This window comes from Bos grunniens, chromosome 7 (genome assembly GCF_055505025.1).
Source record: "Bos grunniens cultivar Pamir isolate PY7600 chromosome 7, Bosgru_T2T1.0, whole genome shotgun sequence".
NCBI lineage: Eukaryota > Metazoa > Chordata > Mammalia > Artiodactyla > Bovidae > Bos > Bos grunniens.
The window spans coordinates 38,123,732-38,135,147 of NC_141171.1; the positions used below are offsets into that span (position 1 = coordinate 38,123,732).

General features: G+C 56.8%; 1 protein-coding gene and 1 long non-coding RNA gene across 2 annotated transcripts; one reads left to right on the plus strand and one right to left on the minus strand.

Moving 5' to 3' along the window:
* The first annotated feature begins 1,157 nt into the window (after positions 1–1,157).
* LOC147369058 (uncharacterized) lies at positions 1,158–6,501 on the plus strand. Its single transcript, XR_015167227.1, has 2 exons — positions 1,158–1,589; positions 5,448–6,501. It is a non-coding gene; the product is annotated as an uncharacterized LOC147369058 (long non-coding RNA).
* Positions 2,205–11,135, minus strand: SNCB (synuclein beta). Its single transcript, XM_086410828.1, has 6 exons — positions 10,877–11,135; positions 10,112–10,241; positions 7,321–7,362; positions 6,991–7,109; positions 3,183–3,272; positions 2,205–2,852 (listed from the first exon to the last, which is right to left on the minus strand). Exons 2-6 carry the CDS (start codon positions 10,230–10,232, stop codon positions 2,820–2,822), a joined length of 405 nt encoding a protein of 134 aa, XP_086266954.1. The 5' UTR covers positions 10,233–10,241; positions 10,877–11,135; the 3' UTR covers positions 2,205–2,819.
* Positions 11,136–11,416: the final 281 nt, after the last annotated feature.

An 11,416-nucleotide genomic window follows, 5' to 3' on the forward strand; every position in this document is an offset into this window, starting at 1 on the left:
GGCAAGTGCTGGATGCCTGGGAAATGCTGGGCACTGGGGAAATGGCTCTGTCCCTGTCATGAAGGAGGCACCCAGGAGCTAGCTGTGTGTTCCCACAGAAGCACTCACAGTCAGGACTTGGGTCTGACACAGGGCTGGCATCTTCTGCTGACGCTTCTGGGCTTGTGCCTGGAATGCATTTAAAGTGACCCCTGCAGATGAGAACATTGGTCTCTGAGCAGAAAATCGAGCTCAGGAAACCAGGTGCGTGGCTTGGCACCCAGGAAGGAGGAATAAAGCTCTTCACAAGCAGATGGTGAACCTGGTTTTGGCATCTAAAAATGGGGATCAGGTGCTGGTAGCTGGCAAGGAGGTGACAAACTCAAATTCCTCAGAGACGAAGCAGTTCATGAAAATGAGTGAAGTGGATGGAAGGAACACAACAGGGAGGGAAAGGGACTGTCGCCAACTGGAATCAAATGAGAAATATTTAAACCTTGTGCTAGCAAATTAAACATCTCTACAGGCCAAATTCAACCTAAGGACCACGAGTCTGCAGTCCTTGCGGACTGTGGGTTGCAAATAATGTCTTAATTCAGACAAAGATGATCTGGACATCCTAGTACTCGCACGTTGAGTCAGAGAATTAGAGACTCCCACGGCCCCACCCCCCACCCCCGTTTGTTCTCCCTACACACACGTCTGCCAGCAGCTTCGTACTTCCGGAAGTAAAGGCTCCTTCACTGCAGGCCAAAGTGACTCAAGTGACCCTGGTGTCCCCCAGCGTTCAAGGCCTTCTGCACTCTACCGCCCCCAACAACTCAGGGAAGGAGGGGACGCTAAACACTTGGGGGTTGAATAAATAGAGCAAGCTTCTTCTGGCCCTTAGGTTTCCAAGGGCGAAGAAAGGTTTGAGTCGGAAGGGAGGTCGGACTTGGCAGAGAAAGGATGGCGTCTTGATCAGGCGAGGTTTAGGGGCTATCGTGACAAGGAGGTGCTGGGCTTCCGCATGGGCAAGGGTGGTGGCCTGGGTCTGAGCCAGGTTAAGCTACTGCTGCGGCGAAAGAGAGCAAGAGCGCCGCAACGGCGGGGGCGGGGCCTACCCCTGGCTGGGGCGGGGCCTCGACGCGGGCGCGGTGTGTTCTATGCCAATCAGAGCAGTGCTTTCGCCCTGATGGGGGCGGGGCCTCTGTGCAGCACCGCGGCTTCTCCGCCCCTACTCCCCAGTGCTGAGGAGGTGTTGGGGGCCCTCTAGTGCAGTACCTGGAGAAGGAAATGGCAACCCACTCCAGTATTCTTGCCTGGAGAATCCCAGGGACAGAGGAGCCTGGTGGGCAGCCGTCTATGGGGTCGCACAGAGTCGGACACGACTGAAGCGACTTAGCAGTAGCAGCAGCAGCAGTGCAGATACCGATCTGCGCAAGGTTCCGGGCCGGCTTCCCAGATTTCTGCAGACCCTAGCTCACCTCAGCCGAGGTCGCAAACTTTCCGAGGCTTTTCTGGGAAGGGTGGAGCACTGGTTGCCCGAACTCTGCCTTTTTTGGGGGGACAACTGTCCATTTCCTCTCCTCCGGGATGAGTTTTTCTGCAGCGGGCCGGTGTGCGCAGGGGTATGTGCATGTCAGTGTTCTTGGGGTGTGTGGGGGCGGGGAGTTTAGGGTCAGCAGCTTCTTCCAGTGATCACGCTGCTGTTTTCCCAGAGCTTCGCGGTGCGCGTGCAACTCTGAGTGCGCGCCCGGTTCTGCACTTGTCGGCCAGCGTGCTGCGCGCGTGAGTGCAGGTGCGTGTCTGTCCGGTGGGTACACTCGAGTTGGCGCGCAAGGACCAGCGTAAGTGCACACAAGTCCGCGGCGCGTAGCCATCGATGCTCCTGCGCTGCCTGTGCCTTGAGGTGTGAGCCCGTGGGCCCTGCGCCTCGGCTGTACTGGGCTTCCTTCTGCCCAGCACCCCCAGTAGGTGCTTTATGGTCCAGTAGGTGGCGCCCGAGGCCGCCTCCCTGCCAGCAGCATGTCCCAGCCTGGGAGCGAGGCGTGGGGGGTGCCGCGTCCATCCAGGTCGTCCATGCGGGAGGGTAGGAGCTGAGGCCCGAGGTGGTCAGTCTTACACGTGGTCTGGGTGTGCCGGGCCCCAAAGAGTGGAGTGAGGCAGGCTGTAACCTGAAAGTCTGTCGGCCCCCATCCAGCGCCCAGCCCAGCCCTGCCCTGCCCTGCCCGTGCGGCGCCTGCTACAGACAGATTGGCTTTATTCATGGACACGCAAAGAGGGGGGCGGCCGGACCCGCCCTCCCGGAACACGCTCACACGAGGGTGGGGGACTCTCCATGCTACAATCACGATACACGACGCCCGCGCTCGGACCGGGTCGGCTAGGGGAGGGGTCATGGCACAGCCTGGCTCCTGGTTTTGGTTTAAAAGAAAAAAAAGGTTCTTGGGGTCGATGTGGGAGTGCGCTGGAGGGCTTTGGCAGGGGTGCCCGGAGGCCCTTCAGAGAGCCTCTATCGGGGGGTGGAGGGGAGCCGTCGCTTTCCTGTTCGTTTAAAAACACATAGAACATGCTACAACCGCGCAGATACCAGACCGGATGGGGCGCGGAAGGGGCAACATACGTGCTGCGAGGTTCCCAGCCTTGGCCGCAGCCCCAGCCCTGTCCACGCCCCAGGGTTGGACGCGGGCGGGAAGGACAGACAGAGAGACTCAAACACGGGCTCCCAGGGGGCACCTCGGAGCGAAGGAAGATCTCGTGTTTTGAGGGGAAGGGGTAGAAGGACAGCCCTGGCTCTGGGGGGCGGGGCAGGGGACCGGGAAGGGATTGTGCTGCTGGTGGGGGGCCGTCCTGGGGCCTTACGCCTCTGGCTCATACTCCTGATACTCCTCCTGCATCAGAGGGATGGGGGTAGAGTGGAGAAGAGCAAAAGAGGAAGGGGTTGGAGACCAAGTGGCCAGGCCGCGCCCCGAGACCCTTCGCCCACCAGGAGGAATAGTGAACGCCCCTCCCCCTGGGCAGGGGAGAGACCTAGAATTTGGGGACGGCTGGGATGTTCCTGGGCAGGGGTGCCTGAGACCCAGCGACAGGCTCCATCTGCCCTCCCTCCCTGCTGCATCTCTGGGGTCTGGGGTCTGGGAGCTTGAAAACTCACTGTCCCAAACTTATCCTCCCAGGAACCTCCCACCCCAGCCGGGGACGCCCAAAGCCCCACCCCTCACCTGGGGCTGTTCCTCATAACTCTCTCCTTCAGGCTCCATCAGGGGCTCGATCAGCGGCTCCTCGGCAGCTTCCTGGGCCACTTCCTCTGGCTGCAGGAAGAGAAGAGACAGGGCCTTTGAGGCCAGCTGCGCATGCCCCCCAGATTCCTACCCTGGGAAGTTTTTGGCTGATCTGGGGAAGGCTGGGCTTTGTTGGCAGTGCAACCAGAATTTTTAATTGTTTATTTGGAGTGCCTTGGAAATGGGATGGAGCAGTGAAATCCCTCCAATCATGGCTTGAAGCTGGGGATGTTCAGGGGTTGCAGGTACCCATACCCCTCTCCCAGCAGCTGACAGCCTCCTGTGCTTCCCTTGATGGGACTGGATGGGATGGGGAGATAGCACACATAATCATCCATTTGTCCCTCTTTGTGTCAGCTCTGTAGGTGGGGGGTGCTTAGGAGGACCCCAAGATAACCCTGGAGGCTCCTCTGGGCTGGAGGGAGATGGAGGCTCAGGGACAGAGCTGAGCAGGGGCTCTGAGCCATTCCCCTGCCACTTTCCACCCATCCCTCCCCCAGGGCCCTGTGTGGCCTGGTTTCTTCAGCTGTTGCTATTTTAAGATAAGCTGGAAGCAACAGCTCATGGTGTTGCTTGGATGTGTGAGCTAAGACTCTCCCCTCCCCATAGCATCTGCTGCCCAGACCTGTGCAGGCCAGCATATATGCAAATAGGGGGCTGCCAGACATATGGCCAGTCCCCTGTGAGCGAGCACATATATGTGCACAAACACGAGACTGAGCTGATTGCACACGTGGGCACACACAGTAACCTGAGGTTCATGCTCTGTAGGCAAGGGGCCCCACCACGTCCCCCAGTTGCACATGTAACCACAGTCCCTCCCTACTGGGCAGATGTAAGAATCTTGGGACCCATGAGGGCTGGCACCTTGGCCTAGTTGCTCCAGCTCCGTCCAGGCAGCTTCAGCTCCTTCACATTACCTGTCTAGGTGGGCCCTGTGACCACATGAGTTTACACTCCTGGCTTAGCTCACTTCCCCTAGTTACAGGGAGTCCACCACAGCCCAGGAGGTGGGGAAATGTTAGCTTGCCCAAAGTCACCCGGCTATGACCAGAACACAGGAAAGAAACAGAATGTGAAGAATCCCAGCTCTGTACATTGTTTGGAAACAAATGTCCAACAGCAGGAGAATAATGTGTGCACTGTGGTCCTGTCACACAGAGGGTACCGCACGTCTAGGATGGGAAAACCCAGTGCACACCAAGGCGTGCTTGAGTCCCCTTCTGAGTGATGAGTGAAAGAACCCGGGTACAAAAGAACATGTGCTTTAGGATAACGTTTACATAAAGCTGAAAGACACCCAGATAATCTGTGGTGATAGAAGCAATTAACTGTGGAGGGGACAGGATAAAGGTGAGGAGAGTCAGGTGCCGGGGATAAACGAGACCCTGGAATAAGTGCCCCCTTAAATTTTGTGCCCCAGGCACTCCACTTCCCTCACCCTAGTCTTAGCCCTGGGAGTAGGGTGGGAGGGAGGGTAAGGGGGGCTTCTAACGAGCTATGTCTTCTGTTTTATGTCTTGATCTGGGTGCTTGATTACCTGGGGAGAGTTGAGTTTGTGAAAATTCCATGGATCTGTGTGTTTTCTGCATGAATGTTTTCTGCATAATATACTTCAGTAAGAAGTTCACTTAAAAACCACCCCAGCCTTGCTATTCACACCTCTTTGGCATCAGGTCAGTTGCTTCACCTCTGATCTCAGCTGCCTCGGATGGGAAGCGGGATGGTGTCTTTGCTTTGTATGCGTGTGGGGAGGCTTCCACGATACTGTATGTGGGCAGATTGAGAGGTAGAGACAGAAACTCACACTCTTAGCTTGCATGACTTCTCCATGGGGCCAGTGGCCCCAAACACCTGGCTTTAGATTGTAAGTCTATGATCTTGAGTTCTCTTGAGAAAGGAGGTTTGAAATGTCAACAAGTGCTGGTAAGAGAAAGGCAGCCTGAGAAAAATGATTGTGTGCAAAAGCCCCCTCACCAAGCCTCAAGCTGACAGCTCTGCTTTCTCTGCGCCCTAGCTCTCAGTACTGGGCCTTGTCCCATGTTGGCATCAAGGGACTACAGTGACATGAACCTGAGCTTAGCACCTCCCAACTACCTTCTTGGGGGCAGGCAGGATTTGGGATCTTGAGTAAGTCACTTCACCTCTCTGAGCCTCAGTTCTTTTACCTATAAGATGTGCTAATTGTGATACCTTTTTTTACAGGGACATTGTGAAGATTCATTGAGTGACTCCATGTACAATATTTAGAACAGCACCTGCCCACACAAGACATCAATGAATGGGAGTGATCACTGGAAACAAGGATAAGAAATGGGAAGTCACACAGCTGGTAAAATGCAGAGACAGGACTTGAACCAGAATTTCTGAGCAGAGGGAAGGAACCAACTGAGCAGAATGTCTAGAGTGGAGGGTGCTGTGTGGTCTCCTCCCGCAGCCCAGTGGATGGATCCGCTCATGCCGAGATCACACGGAAGGAAGCCCTACCCCCATGGAGGCAGATTCAGCATTTGTACGTGGAAAACATGGAGCACCGCACAGGAGGCAACTGTGCAGATGGTGTATAGATCCACAGAGTTCAACGTCCTAGCACACCTGTGACACAAGCCCCTGGGGGCACACACAGGCTGATCCTGTGATCGTGGGCCATCATCTCTTACTGAGCATTCACTGTATGTCATCCAGGCTCTTTACGTCAGTGGTTCTCAAGATGTGATCCCTGGACCTGCAGCATCAACATCACCCAGATACCTTTTAGAAATGTACATTCTAGCCCTACCTCAGACCAATCTGATGCACACTTACGTTTTTAAACACCTCTAAGCTACATTATCTCTAATCTACACAAAAGTCCTCTTGTATTCATCTCCTGTCTTAGAGGCAAAGAATCAGGCTCAGAGACGTGACAGGACCTGCCCAGGGCCAGACAGTCAAGAAGTAATGGAGCTGAGATTCAGATCCAGCTCTGTGGGGCTCCAGAGCTCACAGCCCTTACCCTGTAGCATGTCCTAAGGAAGGTATCTGACTTTGTGCACACATGGGTTGCTGCCACCACTTGCCTGGGGTAACATGTCTGCACAAATGTGTGAGACACAGTTCATCCCTCCCCATGGCCCACTTCTGCTCACGCCTGCCTCAGGGCCTTTGCACGTGCTGTCCCTCCTGCCTGAAATAGACTTCCCACACGGTGTGCCTCATCACTTGGGTGTCAGCTCTAATGTCACCTTCTCAGAGAAGCCCTCCCAACTAAAGTAGCCCCCTCACCCCTTGACTCTCTATCCCATCGCTCTTGTTTTCTTCATAGCACATATCCCTGTCTGAAATCATCTTGTGCACTGGTTAGCTGTTTACTGTATCTTCTCCCACTACAGAGCCAGCTCCGTGAATGTAGGAACCTATTTGCTGTGGTAACCCCTAGAACGATCCCTCCCTGGCGTGAATACTTGTTGACTGAAAAGACGTGAGGGAACAATCAGTGACATATGCAGATGAGGCCAAAAGCAGGCCAGATCACACTCACGAGCAGGATACATGTACCCAATCCAGATTTGGGTCACAGTCACGGGGATTGCCATGCCCGCACAAAGCCACATGCAGACTCATGCCGAGCTGTGTCTATCTGGGCCGTGCAGAATGTTAGGCGAGGTGGCTTGTGCCCCAGGCTGGCTGGGGGAGCAGGGAGCCTGGCGGCAGATTTATGGGTGTAGCTGGTATGTGTGTGTGTGTGTGTGTTGGAAGGATAGCTCACCTTCAGATCAGTGGGGAACTCCTCCTTCTTCACCAGACCTGTGGCTGCTGCAATGTTCCCAGCCCCAGAGAACACGGCTCCTCCCAGGTGTGATGCCTGCTCCTTGGTTTTCTCAGCCACTGTGTCAGGGAGAGGGTTGGGGGCAAAGGTCAAGCAGACATAGATGCCCTCCTCCTCCATAGTGTCCCAGGGCCTGACTTCCCACAGAGCACTACACCCCGCAGAAAGCTCTGGGGGTGCCCTCTCCCGCCGCCCTCTGCCCTCACTCTCTGGATGTCTGCAGACCCTAGGCCAAGGTAAGGGAACAAGTGGGCAGGGCTGGGCTAGTACCTGAGGCCACTCCTTGCACCACCCCTTCTCGGGTTTTGCTTCCTGTGGGGACAAAACGGAGCACACTTAAGGGCCGAGGGAACAGAAACCAGCAAGCACAGTGGTTACAGAGTGGGCAGAGGGGCCCAGGCAGCATGGGCATCCTGGTCCCTCCCTGCCTTCTTGGGCCCCCAAATCCCACAAGTGCCCCCTTCCATGCCTGCATCATCTGGACGTCCAGTTCTCCCCACTGTCTGTCCCGGTCCCATGCCCTGACCCACCCACCCTCCCTTGGATGTTGCCGACGATCCAGCACTGGGAAAGCACTCTGCCTGCCAGTTCATTTAATCCTCTGCCCTGGATGGGAGCAGGTGGGGGTGGGGGTGGACCTTGGGGTGGGGCGAAAAGATTCTGTCTTTGGAAAGGTGCCCCTGGTGCACAACTGCCCACATCCTGCCCCAGTACACTCACATCCCCATACCCCCTGCTCCATTTCTTAAGACTCTTTTAAATAGGGTGCAAATCTCTCCTTTTGGCCAAAGTAGCGAGTGTCTTAGATGCAGGATGGGTCTAAGGGTGACGTGAAGATGGTGACTGACAGCTACGGCATTGGCTGGGTCTTCCCAGGAGGGTAGTAACTGGGAAAGGCAAGAGAGCCTGTCCTGAGGTGGGGGTGGAAACCTTCGGGAGAGAGGGATGTCTCCAATCCTGAGGATCTGGCAACCCAGACAGCAGCAGATAGAGCCATAAACGGGAGTGTGGGCCAGCTGAGGCTGGCGAGAGGAGGGTGCAGGCAGACGGGCTTCTCAGGGCTAAGGCCAGCCACATCCAGACACCTGTGGCTGGGGACTGGGGACCGAGGGTTGTGCAAGCACTTCCATTTATTCCTCGCATAAACACTTGTTGGCACCTTCTCTGATTCAAGTCCTAGGCTGATGGCTCACTGTCAGATGAGGGACAGAGAAGAAGAAAGTTGGTGCCTTGGGCCTCAAAGTAGTGGGGAGAGGAAGTCTGGGCCTCCGGGGGGTTGCAGGATTGGGGGGGGGTTGTTTCCCAGGTCTTGACAAATGGGAAGCAGTGGATACACAGAAAGGGGACTGAGGAGGGTGTTTTAGGGACAGGAAGCATGTAGGCGAGGCCTAGAGAAGTGTGATTTCAGGGTCTGCACGGGGCACGTTGATACGGTCTGTGTGCTCAGAGTGATGGAGACTGAGATGGAACCATGAGGCAGGTTGAATGCTAGGCTACAGGGAGCTGAGTCTTTGATGAACAGGAGCCGGGGACCATCAGGAGTTCCTGCTCAGGGAGAGGAGCAGGAGGTGCCAACCTGGGGGAAAAGGAGGTGGTTGTTGAGTCTGTTAGCAGGGAGACAGCATCAGGGATGTCAGGGGTCCACAGGAGTGAAAGGGCTGAGGGAAGAGGGAGGCCAGAGCTAGGGTCCAGAAGGTGTGAGCTCAAGCCTTCTCCCAGTCTCCATCACCTCTGGCCTAGCTCTAACCACCCTCATCTCGTGGCTATGTTACCTCCCAGCGGGCCTCCCTGTAATTTGTTCTGTCCCCAGAGTCCTAGGGGATTTCTCTATACTGAAGCCAGATCATGTCGGTCCCTGGCTCACAGTCTGCCATGACAGTCAGACTAATGCTTTGCCTGCAAGGGCCCCTCATGAACTGGCTATTTTTGATCTCATTTCTTATCCTTGCTTTCTGCCCTCTGCTCTCAAACCCAGTATCTTTCGCCCCATCCCAGGGCCCTTGGCACCTGCCTTTTCTGCACCTCCCTCCCCAACGCTTCTTATTCTCTGGGCTCAGCTCAAATGCTACCCTCTTTGATTACCAAAGTGGCTCCCCACCCCAGCCACTGGATGTCAAAGCCCGAGACTGGAATACTTGACCTCACCATCAGCAGAGCCGGCACCTACCAGCACAGAGTAGGTGATCAAAAAGTATTTTTCAAATTACCACCATTCCAAATCTGCCACAGCCCTGGGCAGGTTAACCAATCCTCTGCAGCCTGAATAGAAGATAATTCTATCACACAAAAGTAAGCCCTGAATCAGCAGACTGAATGCAGAGTTTCTTGCCTCCCTTTATGCAAATGACCCTGAAGCATCGCTCTTCCCCCCCCCCCCCCCACTTAGAGTGAGATATTTTAACCACTTGGCCTTTCTCCTGATGACAGCTGTTAGTTGCAAGGACGGTGGACCCCTAGGAGAGATGCCAATGGTGGAACCACTGAGAGGAGAGCTTTCAGAGGTGGAGAGCAGGGCTGGGAGGGAGCCCCAACAATACAAGAAGGAGAGTGGTAAGGGGAGGGGGGCACTTTGGAATCCATAAAGCTTCGCTAAAACTTCAGCTTCAGGTCTTATCAGCTGTGACCTTGAGCAACATAATCAAAGCGCTGGGAAGCCGGGGTTTCCCTGGTCGGTGGATGGGCAGGGAGCATTAAGTGAAGTAATAGATGTTGCAGATGTATTTCACACTGTACTTGGCAGACAGTAAGGGTTCAACACCAGATAACTATTAATAATGGGAAGAAGAAGCAGAAGAAGGCTATCTTCTTTGATCCCTGCCTTGCTTCTCTGGACTTTCAGCTGAACTCCACACTCATCAACCCTTCCTCCATTCCCCGCTACCGTCCGTGTCATCACTGACCCAGGCTGGCTATGTCCTCAGTGACCCTGCTAACCCGGCCCCATCTGCTGACTCATATTCTCCGGCCCAGACCCCCCACTTCCTCCCTCTGAGGACCTCGGCTCTGTCCTCTCGGAAGACACCCAAACCTCGCAGCCCCGGAAGCCCCGCCCCTCGCCCACCGACGTAGAGGACACCCTCCTTGGTCTTCTCCGCGGCCTCGGTGACCCCCTGCTTGGTTTTCTCCGCGGCGGCCACGACGCCCTCCTTGGCCATGGACAGGCCCTTCATGAACACGTCCATCCTGGCGGCCTGGGGAGGACGAACACACGGGCACCGGTGCGCTCGCCCACATCCTCACCCCAGCCCTTGTGAAGAGACCGCAGGTGTCCCATTCCCTCCCCCTGAGCCCGAAGGCGCCCTTCTGGCCCGGAACCTCCTCCCACCTTACTCCCTTCCCCAGCGCCAGGCCACAGGGCCGCGGCGAGTCCTAGTGTCCTTGAAGCCCGTGAACGCAGGAGGGGCCCCCCGCCTCGGTTATCCGGGGCCCTGCAACCTGCAGCCCCGCGGAATCGGAGTGCTGGGCATGGCGCGAAGCCCGGGGGCCTGCCTGTACACACGCGACAGACACACGGCCACGCAAACAAACATACTCCTTGGACACGCTCACGTGCACACACAGGACCCTCAGACATTCGAACGCGCACAGACACGCGGACACACCACGGGGCATACGGGCGCGGGCGCACGGCCACACGGCCATCCAGGCAGCTGCAGACACGAAGCAAGAGAGACACATACCCCGGGTCGCACACCGACACGCACCCCGCGGCGTTCTGTTTACGTTCTCCGGCCCCTTCCCCATCCCATCCCGTCCCCCCTCCACTCCATTGCCAGACCTTTCCCCTTCGGCTAAGCCCGGGGCGCCAGGAGCGCGGCCGCCTCACCTAGATGCGGGGCCCGGGTTGGGGATGGAGTGGCGGCTGCGGCAGAGGCTGCGGCAGGTGGACGCACAGGCTCGGCTGGGCTGGGCCTGGGTGGGCTCGGGCCGATGAGGGATCGGGCCGTGTCCAGGCGTTCAGGCTGGTCTGCAGCAGACGAGGCACGAGCCCTGAGCCTAGGTGCAGTAGTGTCCGGGCCTGGAGTGCTTCGCCAGCCGCCGCTCGCTTCTAGCGCCCTGCTGTCTCGCGCGCTCCTGCTCCGGCTGGGGCGCTGCGGCAGCTCTGAGCTCAGCGCCACCCCCTGGCGGCCGCGCCACCCCCTCGGCCTGACTGACAGGAGGCGGGGAGGGTGACATCTCCGCGGAGCCAGCTAGCCTCACGGGGCGGGCCCGAGACACGCCGCTGGGGACCCCGGAGCGTCATCGGACTCAAGTCCTGTGCCCCAGGAACCTAGTCTGGTGGGAGACACAATGCGGCGTGCTTAGAGTACGGGAGAAATACTGCAGTTGGTTTTAGTGTTCAGATGGGTTTGGAGGTCTTTATTAA